At 32.3% G+C, this 17,532-nt stretch overlaps 1 protein-coding gene across 2 annotated transcripts in view; it reads left to right on the top strand.

Annotated features, from left to right (window-relative positions):
- The window catches only part of LOC100372845 (protein FAM228B-like), a 46,568-nt gene that overhangs the window by 11,058 nt on the left and 17,978 nt on the right, over positions 1–17,532 (top strand). Inside the window, exons 2-3 of one of the 2 annotated variants that reach the window (XM_085505075.1) lie at positions 8,215–8,373; positions 11,690–11,872. In XM_085505075.1, coding sequence (XP_085361201.1) covers positions 8,278–8,373; positions 11,690–11,872 — 279 coding nt within the window. In that variant the 5' untranslated portion in view covers positions 8,215–8,277. Of the gene's footprint in view, positions 1–8,214; positions 8,374–8,512; positions 8,563–11,689; positions 11,873–17,532 lie in introns of those variants that run through there. The other variant, XM_085505076.1, reaches the window with a different exon arrangement.

Raw genomic sequence — 17,532 nt, 5'->3', positions numbered from 1 at the left:
ATTACCATATTCTGCCTGAAGGGTAGGTGGGATGGATTGAAAATGATGGGCAGCACTTTTGTTTGCCTCCTATACATAGTAATACAAGACAAGGTATCAGGTAAACATAAAAATAGAGTACAGGTTGAACTGGGTAATTGAGTAAGTTTAAGCAGTATGAATAGCTACAATGTAGATTCACATTTAGTGAATTGATTGAATTCATTTTAAATTTAATTTTATAAAATTAGCAGTGCCATTATGAGAAAAAAAACATTTTGAATTTACTGGGAAGCTAGAATAAACGTTTTATAGCATATTATAAATTACATTATTTTCATTTCAAATTTATTTTTGCTTTTTTGCTGAAAAATTAATTAGTGAAAACACCTTTTTTTCCTACATTTTACATTCAACTCATCAAAAGTCATAAAAAACTTCAAAAAAAATAACCCAAAATGTTTTTTTCAGCGAAAATTAATTCCAGCTAAAATAAAGTATTTCACAGTATTCATGAAACAGAAAGTTTCTTGGCAGATTGAACTCACAGATTACTAGAAGATAAAACTATGCGTCACATACTGCATACTCTGCATACTAATTTTTTTCTGTTACTGCAGCATTCAGAATTTTTTTTCTCTCATAATTTTGGATCAAGTGAACATAATTTTGGTCTACAGAACTTGATCAACAATTTTAAAATTATAAGTAAAAAAGGTGCATGTACATTACCGTAAAAATCATAAAATTTCAACCACTTTTAAATAATTGTTTTTTAAAAACGAACGGGTTTTTAGAATACAAAATAACATCAAATTTTCGGCCAGTCAACAATTTTTAGAGTAAAATATCAACAAATATAAAAGTTGGGTTATAAACAGTTGCAGAAATTGAATAGTTATAGAAAGTCATGTCTTTAAACAAATTTTTTGAGTAAAAATAAGTGAGCAATTTCTGGTGAGGTCAAAATAAATTACAAAAATTCGCCAAATAATTAGGTGGTTGAATTTTTGGAGTAAGTGAAATTTTCGAGTTTTTACGGTATATTAAAATTGACAATGGGATTCGAAGGCTTAAATCTGTAAGCTTGCAGATAAAAAAATAAATAAAACCAATAACTTGGAATAAAAAATAAAGTTTCAAGTCTGTGAATCTAATGAGAAAATAAGGCTATAGATGTTTACACGGAAAATCAATATCACTATAGTAGTAAGTGGATACCAAGGCAACGACTCAGTATATATGTTATGAACTTTGAACACAGCGCCATGGGGGGTTAATTTTACTGGTACACATGTATACAGTGACTCTACACATGTATATGGTAGTCATGTCAGATTTCCTGTCTATGCTTAGATCGAGACAGACGTACTTTGTACTATTGTGTATAGTTGTAATAGCAGGAATGCTTTTTTATTTTGCCATCAATTAACTTCTATACAGTCACCATGGATACCTTCATCAACTAACTTGTATTGCTTTATAGGAATGAGATCCCAAAAAAAAATGCAGAATACTGGTATTTATTTTAGTTTGAGAATTGACTTACTACTTTATTTTATCATATGTGAAAGCCATAAATTTTTTCCAGCCTCAATTTTGAAACAATATTTTACACATTTCTGTATATTTACTGGGGCACATCTAGAGGGGTTAAATTGGATAGCATGAACCCCCTGAAACCTGAAGATTTTTATTAATTTTGTGTTTTCCTTGAATATATTCTTACAAAGAAATAAACTGGGTAAAATAAAATTCTGTGCCCACTCTGATTCAACAATGATTTCTTTCAACAATGATTTATGTGGGAAAGAAATGTATTTCCATGAAAAACACTGTAATCTATAAGATTCTGAAAAAGACAAGTCAAGTAAGTATATTTGAAAAACTTTTTGAGAAAAATTCCAGAAAGGTTTTCACAAGATTACCACACATTATGCACATAATCAGTACAGTACCGGTATTGGTGGATGTGATTCTTTGCTGCCTCAGTGCTTACATGCACTTCAACTCCTCCAAATATGGCGTTTTGGGCAATTCATTATTAAATTAATGAAGTATTACAACATTTTGATTGAAGGCTGCAAATTAAAATTAACCTGATAATGAAATAAATGAAAATATTTGCTGTAATGGGTTTTAATATTGTTTTTTGACATTATGGTGTCCATGATGTATTTACGCACACTAGTTTTTAACAGCCATCAAATAATACTTCCAATAGTCATTACCAACCCTGTCATTCCAATACTCCTAAACTACTGTAAAATACTTTATTTTCGCTTGAATTAATTTTGTGCTGAAAAGACTTTTTGGGTGTTTTGTAGGGAATTTATTTACACTGATTTTTGACAAGTTGAATGTAAAATATAGGAAAAAAGGTATAGAGGCTGTATTTTATTTTCATTGAATCATTCCTTCACTGAACCAATTGAAAATAAAGTAGTTTACAGTATGTAAGTATGTGTCTATGTATTAACACAGACCTGTGAACAAGACACAATGGGTGCAAATGAGATTAAACCGCTCAGCTGAACTACCCCGCGAATAATCATGATACTTTATGACAGCCAAACAGACATGTTCACCTTAATCTGGTGAATATATATAAATCTTATCAGACTTTAAGTGAGATTAACTTTGGCAAACATTATTCAAATCTTGACATACTAAACTTTTGATTGAACTCATATAATGCTGTGAAACTATTGAACCAATTTCTCATTTGAATTCTCTGAGAACATTGAGACAAATCCTGCCCAGGATTGAAATTCACTACTGCAGATAAAAATAATATTAATCACAGTATGCCTGGCATGCCCAGATTTCCAGTGTTGTTTTATTTTATGCTGTGGTACAAAATAATTCAAGTGTTAGGCTGAGAAAAAAAATATTTCTGTTTCTCGTTCTCGCGTGCATCATTTTGAACTATGCGCCTCAAACGTTTTTTTTTTTCTTTCTAAAGCATTCCAAAATGCACTTGTACTCGCACTTGTCTCAAATTTTTCCCATTTTAGATCAGTATTCAAAAAAAAAAAAAAAACGCCTCGCCCATTTCAAAATTTCCATGAAACGAGAAACAGAGAACTTTTTTTTCCTGGCCTTACACAAAACTTTTCTGAACCATTTACTGATGTTTTCTATAGTAAAAAAGTCTTATCATATTTCAATAATTTGTTTTATAACATATAGTAAAAAATCATGGGCAACCATAAGATAAGCACAGACTTAAGATTGTCATGAGTTATTAGGGAATTTTGATTATTTACAATATAGGAAATTGTTCCAAAGGTTTCCATTTTGGAACAGTTTTTCTATAAAAAATAATATTTCAGATTCAATAAAAAATTATCACTTATGCGCAAATAATATTCACTAAATTTGAAATGCAAACAATGGTTTGAATTTAATAGGTTGAATATCCATACAGGATTTCAAACATAAAGACCACTTGTTCCTTAGCTACACCTTGGCCTTTTTATATCATTAGTCTTTTTTATATTTATGTTAAATTTAAATACTTAAATACAAAACAATTTTGTTAGTACCCCGGTATGGAGTGTTCCTTGCCAGATTTTGATTGTTTTTTCATGTGTCCAAAACTAAAAGCAGTGACACATGAAAGGCCATTCATAAGTTGACTCTTAGTATGAAACAGATCAATGATATGATGCAGATATTTCCCATGTGCACGTGATGTGTATGAATGCATTCTAAAAAAAAAAATTATCTGTAATTTTGTTTAATATAGCTTTGTTCATAGAGCAGGTTGCCCCCTAGAGTTCATTTTATTTTTATCTTGTGTGGCCCCCAGTAAGCCATTTTGCTGTTCAAAGTTTCCTCCATGCTCTCGTCAGTCACAATTCTGATTTTACACAACATAAATTAGAAACTACACATGCTATTAGGGTACATGTCAATGTGATGCTGTGCACATCTTGTCAATGCAAACAAAATTTTATTTGCATAAATACATAAATAGTTATTTCCTGGACCCATAAATTACTTTAACATAACCTATGATATATTTTTAGTGACTGAGCAAGATGAAAGCAAATTACAATGTTATTACAAAACTTTTGAGTCTGTGCTGTAGATAATATAATATTTATTTTTTTGGCTTCGGAAATACAACATGGATCTGAAAGCTAAATGAAGGAATTATATGTGTCAGACACAGAGGGCGCACTTCAATAACTTAAACCACAGAAAAAGTGGTAAATTATTTATCATTCAACGACAGTACTCAGCGTGACACCTTGGTGCTTGAGATTTACTTTTCAAAGAAATGCTAAGTTTGAATTGAAGATGGAATCTGTAATTGATCAGTTAAAAAACAGTAAAAATTCAGAAAATTCAATCAGAGTGAGTGGATTCCGAAGTGATATATTCAATCAATGACTTTGTACAACATTGAAATCACGTACATTTCAATTTGTAACGCAGATTTAAACAAAGTCAGCATGTTGTGATCTGTTTAATATGGAGACAAACTTTGAATATTTTGTCTTGACAAAACCACCATGATCAACTTCAGTAGTGCTAAAAAGCAACAGACGTAATTGGATTCAAACTCAGAACATTTGTATGAGAAGTCAAGCATCAAGCATTCTTTGATATGAGTTTAAACATAGTTTCCAGCCTAAATTATGTAATCAATGCAAGCTAAGCCTGACAATTCCATGCCAATTTGACAAATAGATAGCAGCACTGTTCTTATTCTTATAGTTTGTAGTGACAGGCAGAAAAATGACTTGCATTTACTCTATAGTAGCATGCTTAGTAACTTTAATTGTTAATCCAATATTTTATTGCTGCTATGTTAAATACAATATAATTCAGATGGCTAGTTTTATAGCAAGCAAACATGAAACCTTGTTCAATAAGGGACGACGTCAAGAGATCGATGTCGGATGTTGACCTCAAAAAGTTTCTATCCTACAAAAACGATTTTATTTTTTAATGAAGTCAACAAAATCTTGGAGTATTTGTAATTCGTTTTTTTCTCTATCCAGTCATGGACAAAAATAACAGAAAATGAAAAAAAACACATCCAAGACGAGAAAATGGTTTGGTCCGAGTGTAAAGTCTGTTTACACCCACCCGACAACCAACTTCAGTATGGGTGGTGTAGGATGGGGTGGGGTGGATTGGTGACATATTTTCTATTTTGTAACCTATAGCAAGTTGGGTATGGTAAGCTTGATAACAAGTTACACAGTTACAACACATGGATTTACATCACATGATATTATGAGATTATCACCTGACATCATTTACTAATATAAACAGTTGATACAAACAAAACTATACATGTAACAACTTATATGCTAATTTATGCTAATTAGGTAGGACTTGTATGCTAATCTATGCTAATTAGTTATGATGTCTAAGCACATGGTGTAGTTAGGGTCAGTGTTTTTTTAATATTGTCTGAAATATTAACCCAGTACCTGGAGTAGTATCTTTTCAAAATAAAGTTTCAGTTTCAATGTGTTATTGCACCAATGCAAGTACCGATAATTGTTATTATCTAGTCTGAAAATGTCATATAGGCATGATGGAAACTGTACTGTTGCACAAATTCTCTTTCTTCACATAAAACCATGTAAAAAGGATAATTTGGTGTTACCTTACCATATGATATTCTTAGTGCAATAAATGCATTTATTTATAAATTTCAGTGACAGTTCAATCAAACCAGCCAATCAAAGAGCAGAGTGTGCAACATCATTTGAAAAATTTGCAATGTTACTCAATCAGCAAATAGAAACCTCTCATTCCAGTTTGAATTTAGTTTGAATTATAAATGGAGGGAGCGTGAGAGTATTTTACACTAAACTGTGAATGAATATACCGATGGGTATGCATCATTGTCTTGGGATAATAAGGAAATATACATGCACTATATATAAAGTACAGGGCAATCAGGGTATTCAGTGACAAACTGTCAGGGTCTGACACTGGCCAAAATTAAAAACAAAAAAACATACTTATTCTCCAGAGCATTACCGACCTCCCAGAAAGTTGGGGGTCCTGATAAAACACTTAAATATGGCAATTTCACAGTAACAAATTGGAAAAATGTAAAAAAGATACAACGTATATTTGTGTCATACCCTTCTATAACTCTGATATCTTGGTGGTGCTTGAATGAATAAACACTAACATGTGGACTATTAGAAACTCGTAGGGATAGTTGACAGAACTATATAAAATATTTTTCCTTCACTTAGTTTAGCGCTAATTTGTTTTTCAATGTTGAATTTGCTATAATAATTTTATTTTTACTGCGTGTAATATTTTTTCCCTAAGTAATAGCTGTGCAGGATTTTTTACCATGATTTTTGCTTGTACATTTCGTAGATCTGGTTGTGACATGGTAATATTGAGCGATGCCACCAGGTTTTAATGGTACTTGTAGAGATGTACACAAGTCTAGCTGGACTAGCATTTTGCATAGCTGGTTGTGTCATGGCAATATTTGGCCATTAGTTTTTATTGATACTTGTAGCTATATACAAAATTTCAAAAATAAATACTGATAAAAAATAAATGTAAAATGCACAATTTGAAAGTCTTAACTTTTGAAGATAAACTCATTGTACATAAGTTAAGGATATTTTGTAAGTTTCTCGTTCAGCCAAACTAATTCTAAAAAATTGCAGCCTGTGACAAGTCTTGTGTATCTTTGTCTATTTGGGCTTCTATTATGTTTGAGTTTCAGTGACTCCTATTTTTATTATTGGAATCAAGATAAAATATTATTTTAGATCATTTTCATACTCCATACCATAAATAAAATAAAACTCACATAGTGTCACAATATTTAGTGAAATATGTGTGAGATGATACACTTATCTGTGGTAATCCAGAGATAATGAGGACTTAATGTTACACAGATCAACAAGTACAAAAAAAAAATTTGGGATATTGCTGGGAATATTAGAATTATCGTTGAATACTAATATTGTAATACAATTCAAAGTCAGTATTTTGAGCACATCATTGTGTTTGGGCCTTGCCACTGGGAAAGCGCAATGGATTGTGAGAAAATCATTGATAATATGATAGCACAAATTCAGTACATGCGTGGTATGGAGACCACCACACTTAAAGATTTCCAATTACACTCTGGCATGATTAAAGACAAATTTTGGGCTGGTTGGTGGGTGTGGGTATCTGTGCAAATGACCAGTGCATTAGCTCATACATGAGGAAATCATTGCAGAATCAAAATTAAAATTGAATAATCATTCTGACAATAAGTTGTCAATCATTTTTCAATTTTCAAAAATAATATTTTCAGGGTGCAACCATCTACTTAAATAAGTTAACCAGGGGTAGGCAATGTATCTTGTAGAATTTTAATGGCATGTTGAAAAACAAATTGCATGGTTCATTGTTTTTGTTTTTTTGTATTCCTAATAATCCACTTCACACGTTTCGGGGGTTAATTGCCAAACTATTGAGCATACTGCTACCAACACAGACAAACTGCCAATCATGAAACGCGATCTCATGGTCAGGGTCTTACCTTTGTGTATTGACAACACATTGAACGTGGGAAATCAAAACATTGCTAACATAAGTTTGCAGAACGTTTTGATAAATTGCGTAAAAAGCGTCGTGGCACTTAACTGTAAAGTGGCAATTAACAAAATAAGAAAAATGTTCTCGTTTATCAGAGCAAAAAAAAGACATTCTTCTTTCCGCCTTAGGAATGAATAAAGCACAAAACTGTTTAAAATCACCCACCTGAGACTAGAAACTCGGCGCAATCGATAAATAGGTCATAGGTCAACAAGATGGCGGATAAAATTACCCGGATATTGGATTGCTGAGCGTTGTTGTCATCGTAACAGTGATAACAGTAACGCGCTTCGCGGAAAATGTTTACCATAACTACGCAGTACCTCCGATGTGGAAATGGCCGTACGCCAAATAAAGAAATAGTGCCTATATTAATTTTGAAAGTTTATGTTACAAATAGCTTGAGCAGTAATATTTTTTATTGTAGTACACGAATAAAGACATTAATTGGGATAATTATATTCAGAAGACTTTATTTCTGGAAATAGTTACAATCCATTTTACGCGTAATGATTTTTTGAGAAAAGCAGTGTAATCCGTCTAGACATTGTAACGTGATCTTCTTGGGGACTTTGAACTGCCCGTTTATAACTGATTCCGCCTAATGTTACTTTTTCTTCCTGTTGAATTTATATTAATTAGGAGTTGACGGAACCACCGCTGTTGATACTACGATATATTCGATCTGATGGCCCCGCGCTAGCAATGGCTCTTCAAGACACACGGGGAATGATCACCGTACACTCCCCGAACTTGGTGGAGACCCTTCGAATCGATCGCGACGATCACATTTACACGACGGTAAGTAGCGAGGTCACCAATTAGCGAATTTCAGCGCCATTATTGATCTGGTAGTACGATCTGTTGACAAGAACTGTTTTTCTATAAAACCAGGATTAAGACAGCCGCTACTTGCGTCCGCGCATTGTGAAAAACAGATATTTTGTGTGGTTGAACGCACACTGATCAAGATGGTCAACAAATTTGTATGTAAGTGTGACACTCGTTTTTAACACCATCTTTTCCCTATTGTCGCTGATCATTGTATGTACTATAGTAGTGTCATTTCACATACAACTTTATTCTAAGCACTCCCTGGCTCTTAGATTGAAAACGGTAACTTTGGCGGATTAATTGGCAGGGCACCGTCACAAGAAAATTAAAGACAAACCAGCCAGGCAACTAGTCCTACCCAGAGAACGAACACAGTCGGTGGCCAAGCACCGGAAGCAAGTTCAATTGTATTTTGAGAAAAGGTTCAATTGTTACAGTATCACCTGTCCATTAACATAATATCCTTTCACATTATTAGACGCTGGTGAATAAATAAATAAATACATGAATGAAGTTGAAGTGCTGAATGTACTGTGAAACGCTTAATTTTATAAATGTTTGTTATTTGATCATTTCATTGCATTAGTGACGACAAAATTCAGTGCTACAAAATTTTCGCTGAATCACTTTGCAAAAAATTATCTCACAAAAATAAAGCAGTTTACAGTAAACCATGGTTCATGAGTATACACATTTGATTACTGTAAAATGATAAATTTGCAGTGGTTTAAATCTCGCTGATTTACCATTTCAGGCATATTCAGCGGGTTTTAAATTCACAGTTTTATCATTTAGATAATGTGTTCTATGATAAATTTTACATATTCACTGGGTTTTAATTAAGCGCATTTTCCAGTCAGCGATATAAGCAAAATTAAAACCCAGTGAATAATTAACCCTTTTACAGTACATCCAGCACTTTGTTAATGGTGACTGTGACTATCCTGTTGGAATGATTAGAAAGGAAACTGAAAACCACAAATTGATTAAACTAACATCATTTGATGTGGATAAAAGTTTTGCCTTTTGAATATTGTATGATCAGATCATTCAAGGTTGTTTACGATGGCTACACCCTACCTAAAGTACGTAACCTACCGGTAGTGAAATATTCACTGTTACAAAAATGTGTGATTTCCTCCAACTCACAAACATTTTACATTTAACCATGGAAAGTGGTTTACGCAAAAGTTTTACATTTACACCATACCTGTAGAGAGGTGACAGGCTTGTCCATATTTCTGACCATACAACCAGTTTGCCAAATTTTATGCGTAGTATCAGACGAGGTGTTTCCGAATTTATGGACCTGTTCTCAGAGTGTACTGTAATTATTACAAGCCCCCACAATCCTTCGGGGTTTCCTCAAAGGTCATGAGGGGTGAACCTAAAACCCATATATCACCAAAATTCTTTTGCCAGTGTCTGGTTGGCTAGGTTATTGTCTTGAGTTCTTCCTTAGCTGTGTATTGTTCGTATGCAGTATAGGACATGTTCAAATATGTGTCTTGATTAAGTGGTTGATGTTTACCTGTGATTTGTCTGAAAACACTTACTGTCATATTAGAATCGAGAAATCTCATTATGCAAATTTAAGTCATTTGTTTTTTGAAAGATATTTATCTTCAATCATGGGTATACAAAGGCCAACAACTATACTTACATGTACTTTGCTGTCATAAAATGTAATCAATAGAAGCTAATCTCTACAGGTTTAGATTTTAATTAAGTGTCATATTTGGTGTTATCTTGTACAATTAAATATTAACTTCGCAATCTTTTACACTCGCTTCGAATAACGATGGATGTTGTAATAATATTTAAATTTGAAAGATGAGGTTCCAATTCACTATTGAGAGACTTTTGTACTATTCTCTCTGTGTGAAACTAGTTGCTGATTAGACAATTAGATCAGATTATTTCAAAATTATATTTATTCGCATTATTGACATCAAATTCACTGGTGTTGTCATTGGTCTTTAAATATTTATAAATTAATGTTAACCACATCCATGGGTATTTGGTAAACCTCGTCCTGAAAGGAGTGTAAATACCGGTAATTGTAAAATCTGTATCAGAAAATGCGGCTTCTATTAAATTGATACAATGCAACAGAAAGGATGCAGCTTCTATTAGTTCTCAATTGTACAAAAATAATGGGTGTAGCTTCTAATACAGGTTTAACATGTACCGGTATTAGTAAAATTATTGGCATTCTGACACTTAAAATATTCACAGTGCTGAACAACATACAGTACTAGTCTGTTTTAAAATCTCCACAACTACATGTATGGAGGCAGGACCATATCATTTTGTATAGGGATACCATGCTATTAAATTGTATTTAATTGTAAATGTCAAATGTTTTATAACTGCTTCTGTCACGGATCTTTGTCTTTACATGTACTGTAAAATGACTAATTTTCACTGGGTTTAAATTTCACTGATTTACCATTTCAGGCATATTCAGTGGGTTTTAAATTCACGGTTTCGTCATTTAGATAATGTGTTCTATGCTAAATTTTACATATTCACTGTGTTTTAATTTAGCGCATTTTTCCAGTCAGCGAAATAAGCTAAATTAAAACCCAGTGAATAATTACCCCCTTTACAGTATATGTAATTCCTCCACTCACTTTACATGTACGTGTATGTTGCTAAAATTGTATGTTGTTAAAATTTACACAGAATAGGGTGTAACTTTGTACTTGTACTTGGGTTTATACATGTTTTGGGACTGACAATCCTAGTCCTGATAGTCCGTTATGTGACATGCATAATTACATTTGATATATCGTATTATTTTCTCTATTAGAAGTGCATTTAGCCCAAATTGCATTATGCATAAATCATTAAAATATGGCTAAACTTTTTCACCACCAGACTTTCTCGCCCAAATTTTTCTGTACTTTTTTCTTACATTCTTCAAAATTCCTGGAAATAAACCCTAATTTTAGAGCCAACAAGCAGAATTTGAGTAAATTTTCAATTTTTACCCAAAAATGTTTTCTATTTTTGTCCAATTTTTTTAAAGCAAAGTGCAGACTATAAACGGGACTGTTTTGTGAATTTATTCATCAGCTTGCTTGAATTCATATAATCAAATACAGCATGTACATAATAGTTGTCACAAAACATCAATAAATGAGATGTATAAATTTAATTTAATCTACATTTTTGTACTATAAATGTTTAACATCTTAATAATTTTCATGGTGCCATTACAACAATAAGTGAAATATTTCATTAGTTCTTATTTCTGTCTCATACATATTTTCCACAGATGGTCAAGAAGGGAAGTAAGCAACGGTTGCTTGCAAAGCGACCATGGTCCACACCAATTCCAAGTCGCTCATTGACGTCAATTTCATCAAGGGTGTCGACTAGTGGATCATCAGTTAGATCAACAGATCAGATGACTAAGATACAAAACTGGATTAGTGAGAAGTCTGTCAGACACATACAGGTAAGTAACACTGCAGATAATCTTATTTTACTAAATTTATATCATATTTATTCTTGCCTGGAACTTGTCGTTTTCTAAGGGTCTCCGTATAACGTTTGATATCGGAGGTCAGTAAATGTCTAGTTTTAGTCAATGAACGAAAAACTGATTCATTGATTTAAAATGCTGACAACATAGCAGTGTTGATTATCACTGTGTAGCTTTTCATGCATACTGTAAAATACTTTATTTTAGCTAGAATAAATTTTCGCTGAAAAGACTTTTTAGCTCCGCTGTCGACTTTGTCGAGCGGAGCTTATCATATGAGTGATTGTCCGTCGTCGTCGTCGTTCGTGTCAATGTTTTACTTTTTTGACTTCTTCTTGAAAACTACAAGCCTGAATGCTTTGATACTTGGTGTATATGTACCTTGGGTAGACCTCTCTTAGGTTTGTTCATTTCATGTTGATATCTTCAATTCTCTAATTTTGGTGAATATTTTTGTCATTTTTGGTAAAAAGTGATATTTTCGACTTCTTGTTAAAAACCGCAAGTCCAATTGCTTTGATATTACATATATAGGTACTACATGTGGACCTCTCTCAGATTTGTTCATTTTGTAATGATATCTTTAATTCTCTAATTTTGGTGAATATTTTTGTCATTTTTGGTAAAAAGTGATATTTTCGACTTCTTGTTAAAAACCGCAAGTCCAATTGCTTTGATACTACATATATAGGTACTACATGTGGACCTCTCTCAGATTTGTTCATTTCGTGATGATATCTTCAATTCTCTAATTTTGGTGAATATTTTTGTAATTTTTGGTAAAAAGTGATGTTTTCGACTTCTTGTTAAAAACCGCAAGTCCAATTGCTTTGATATTACATATATAGGTACTACATGTGGACCTCTCTCAGATTTGTTCATTTTGTGATGATGTCTTCAATTCTCTAATTTTGGTGAATATTTTTGTAATTTTTGGTAAAAAGTGATATTTTCGACTTCTTGTTAAAAACCAATAGTTCAATTGCTTTGATATTACATATATAGATACTACATGTAGACCTTTCTCAGATTTGTTCATTTCGTGATGATATCTTTGATTCTTTAATTTTGGTGAATATTTTTGTCATTTTTGGTAAAAAGTGATATTTTCGACTTCTTGTTAATAACCGCAAGTCCAATTGCTTTGATATTACATATATAGGTACTACATGTGGACCTCTCTCAGATTTGTTCATTTTGTAATGATATCTTTAATTCTCTAATTTTGGTGAATATTTTTGTCATTTTTGGTAAAAAGTGATATTTTCGACTTCTTGTTAAAAACCGCAAGTCCAATTGCTTTGATACTACATATATAGGTACTACATGTGGACCTCTCTCAGATTTGTTCATTTCGTGATGATATCTTCAATTCTCTAATTTTGGTGAAAATTTTTGTAATTTTTGGTAAAAAGTGATATTTTCGACTTCTTGTTAAAAACCGCAAGTCCAATTGCTTTGATATTACATATATAGGTACTACATGTGGACCTCTCTCAGATTTGTTCAGTTTGTGATGATGTCTTCAATTCTCTAATTTTGGTGAATATTTTTGTAATTTTTGGTAAAAAGTGATATTTTCGACTTCTTGTTAAAAACCAATAGTTCAATTGCTTTGATATTACATATATAGATACTACATGTGGACCTCTCTCAGATTTGTTCATTTTGTAATGATATCTTTAATTCTCTAATTTTGGTGAATATTTTTGTAATTTTTGGTAAAAAGTGATATTTTCGACTTCTTGTTAAAAACCGCAAGTCCAATTGCTTTGATACTACATATATAGGTACTACATGTGGACCTCTCTCAGATTTGTTCATTTCGTGATGATATCTTCAATTCTCTAATTTTGGTGAATATTTTTGTAATTTTTGGTAAAAAGTGATATTTTCGACTTCTTGTTAAAAACCGCAAGTCCAATTGCTTTGATATTACATATATAGGTACTACATGTGGACCTCTCTCAGATTTGTTCATTTTGTGATGATGTCTTCAATTCTCTAATTTTGGTGAATATTTTTGTCATTTTTGGTAAAAAGTGATATTTTCGACTTCTTGTTAAAAACCAATAGTTCAATTGCTTTGATATTACATATATAGATACTACATGTAGACCTTTCTCAGATTTGTTCATTTCGTGATGATATCTTTGATTCTTTAATTTTGGTGAATATTTTTGTCATTTTTGGTAAAAAGTGATATTTTCGACTTCTTGTTAAAAACTGTAAGTCCGATTGCTTTGATATTACATATATAGGTACTACATGTGGACCTCTCTCAGATTTGTTCATTTTGTAATGATATCTTCAATTCTCTAATTTTGGTGAATATTTTTGTAATTTTTGGTAAAAAGTGATATTTTCGACTTCTTGTTAAAAACCAAAAGTTCAATTGCTTTGATATTACATATATAGATACTACATGTGGACCTCTCTCAGATTTGTTCATTTCGTGATGATATCTTCAATTCTCTAATTTTGGTGAATATTTTTGTCATTTTTGGTAAACTGTAAGTCCGATTGCTTTGATACTATACATATTGTTCATTTTCTAATGATGTCTTCAGTTCTTTAATTGAAATGTGCATTGCTAACAGCGGAGCTATCTCAGCCGATAGGCTGCTTGTTGGGTGTTTTGTATGGAATTTATTTTAACTAATTTTCAACAAGTTGAATGTAAAATATTGGAAAAAAAATATTTTCACTGGATCATTCCATCAGCAAAAATAGCGAAAATAAAATATTTTACAGTACCAGTATATATAAATTCACACGTAATATCCGGTAGCTCGGATTCCCACAGTGGTACTGCATGTATAGAAATAAAACTTGTTATGTTAAATACAGAGAATCAGAATCAAATTTCAGTGAATAATTAATGCTTTTACAGTAGCATTTGTAAATATGCAAATTTGTAAATATGCACATCACATGTGCATCAGCACATTGCTCCCCCCATATAGTGTTATAGCGCCCCCATATTGTCATCTTTAAAGAAATTTAATTTATATTGTTCCATGCAATTCACAGTTGAAAGGCCATATATTTTCAAGGCAAAATTGATTCCCTTAGCATATAGGAATGTATGTGTATGTACTGTAGTACGGAGAAAATCTGTATTTTTTTAAAACGTGTCAAGGCTAACTCTTCTGGCATAAATTGAGGCAAGATCCCTGGACACATTCTTGAAGTTTGAGATTAAAAAAGTTAATTAACTGTAAAAAGTTTGTGAAAATAAAGTAACGGCCAATTTAATACCATTATGCTGGAAATACAACTTCTAATGTTGTAATAGCAGGAAATTAAAAGGGATAACCCTATATGACCTTTTCCCTGAAAACTGATCCATCATTTTGTTGTATTGCTGGCATGTTGTATTTGTTTTCACAATCTTAGTGGTTTTATTGTATACCTTTGTCACAATGATTGTATTGTCCTTAAGGTGTTATTCCCTGTGTGTTATGGATACAATGTATACACATAGTACCTGCCTTATTCTAGATTTTACTGTAAAATCTGTATTAGAAGCCGCATCCCTAATAGAAGTCGCACCTACTCTTTTTAAACAATTGAGAACCAAAAAATTCATTGTTTCACTTATGCGTAGATGCTCTAATAGAAGCCGCATCCCCTCTGTTGCATTGTACCATTTTAATAGAAGTCGCAGCTTCTGATACAGATTTTACAGTACTGAGAAATACTTTATTTTAGCTAGAAATCATTTTCATAGAAAATAATTTTTGGGTGTTTTGTATGGAATTTATTTTCACTGATTTCTGACCAGTTGAATGCAAAATATAGGAAAAAAGGTATGTTCGCTTGTTTTTATTTTCACTGAATCATTCTCGCAGCGAAAATAGCGAAAATTAATTCCAAACGAAAATAAAGTATTTTACAGTAGTAAATCGTTTATGTTTTCGTTGAGTGAAAATTCTCCAAATATGATTTATGTCAGTTAAGTATTATTTCAGAAAATTCTGTAAAAATCTTAAAAATAATAGCATTGAGGAAATAAGACAATACATGTAAGTTATTGTAACAATTTATGAGGCAGTTATAGTTACTGTATACTTTACAACAAGCTTTGCCCCGCCCATCAAATATTAATGTTTATTAGAATAAAATAAATGAAAAAATCATAATTTTAATTTCAGACAATTTCAGAATGAAATTAATAATCATTAATATCATAAACTGCCGTGCTGCATTGATTTTTGAAAACAAATTGGCCAGACACATTTTTTTAGCCTTACATGTACCTTGATTGTTGATTAAATTGTAGAAGCAAAATCTGCTTCTTTTGAACCATGTTTAAATCAACACAGTCAGTCAGGGAATAATTGGTTTAAACAAGAAATGCCTTTTATTCAATGCATTGACTGTTGCGCTTTAAAATTAGTAAAAGAATTATGTCACTCAAATGTTGGTGGGAAAAAAACATTTGTTGATGAAAGGGTGTTCAATAATATCTTGAGTACCAACCATTCTAGTCACTACCTACTGTTAAGCCTAAAAGCAAGGGGATTAGTCAGTGATAACTTGTGAATGCTTGCAAGTACTACCGGTTTTTGTTCAAAAACTGCAGTTGCTTTACTGTAATCGAACAAATTTCAAAACACAAGTAAAACCATGACATTTTGTAGCAGTGATTGAACATATCTCTGTCATTGACTTTCACAAATTTTGTCAGCTTGAATGCCATAAAATACTGAAAACTACCGGTAATATATTTCTAACAAAGAAAATTGAATATATTCTTAGGGTATATGGAAAATTCTTTCTCTGTGAACACTAATAATAATCTTATTGACAGTGAAGTATAAAGCACAGTGGAGCTCAAGACCATTCTTTTTACATGTATCTGGAAACCGCTAAAAGGGGAATAATTTCTTCAAGAACAACAGGTTTTCTGTTACCTCCTTGAATGAAAAAATCTCCTTACTACATTTACATGTACCTAATGGCAGGGAGTTACAATGCTTTCTGTTGCAATTGTTTTACAATGCCAGCTAGTCCCCTCCACCACAAAGCCAGTTCACTTCATTGTTACATTTGATTATTAAGGTAGCGAGAAGGTTTTGTGACGTTTTTATATAAAACATTCTCTGTCTGTTGTCTCGTTCAGAACAGTAATTTAGGTTATATATATCAAAAGACTAAGTATAGAGGTGCAAGTTCGCACAAACTGGACAGACATTGTTTACATAATTATCACGTGACATCAAAAATGGCGAACCTTGTAAAAATGACTAAGTACGCGATTGCGAGAGCACACTGTGGAATTTCCTGGTGAAATTTGAGTTATGCATTGTCCGTAATCAAGTCCATTGAAATGCGTCTCCGATAATCAAAAGACCTATTATTCCGATTTCTATGCAGGTTTGTTTTTTTGTCCCCAAATTATTTCATACTTGGCACCTTTAACAGACTATTATTCTGTGACAAAGCATTTTCTTTAAAAACCCAGACATATTTCGCACCATCATTATCTTTTGAACGATAACTGCGAGTTTGAATGTCCTAGTCCGAACGCACTTGATTTGGCGGCGGTCCCAATGAGTCGTTCTCGATCAAAACTTCAACTCGAGAAAAACGCGAAAAACAGTTTTGGTTAATAAAACACTGTAGAT

Source organism: Saccoglossus kowalevskii, chromosome 11 (assembly GCF_978046115.1).
Source record: "Saccoglossus kowalevskii chromosome 11, keSacKowa6.1, whole genome shotgun sequence".
Taxonomy (NCBI): domain Eukaryota; kingdom Metazoa; phylum Hemichordata; class Enteropneusta; family Harrimaniidae; genus Saccoglossus; species Saccoglossus kowalevskii.
The sequence above is the reverse complement of the archived record's forward strand: the minus strand, read 5'-3'. Positions and strand labels throughout refer to the sequence as shown.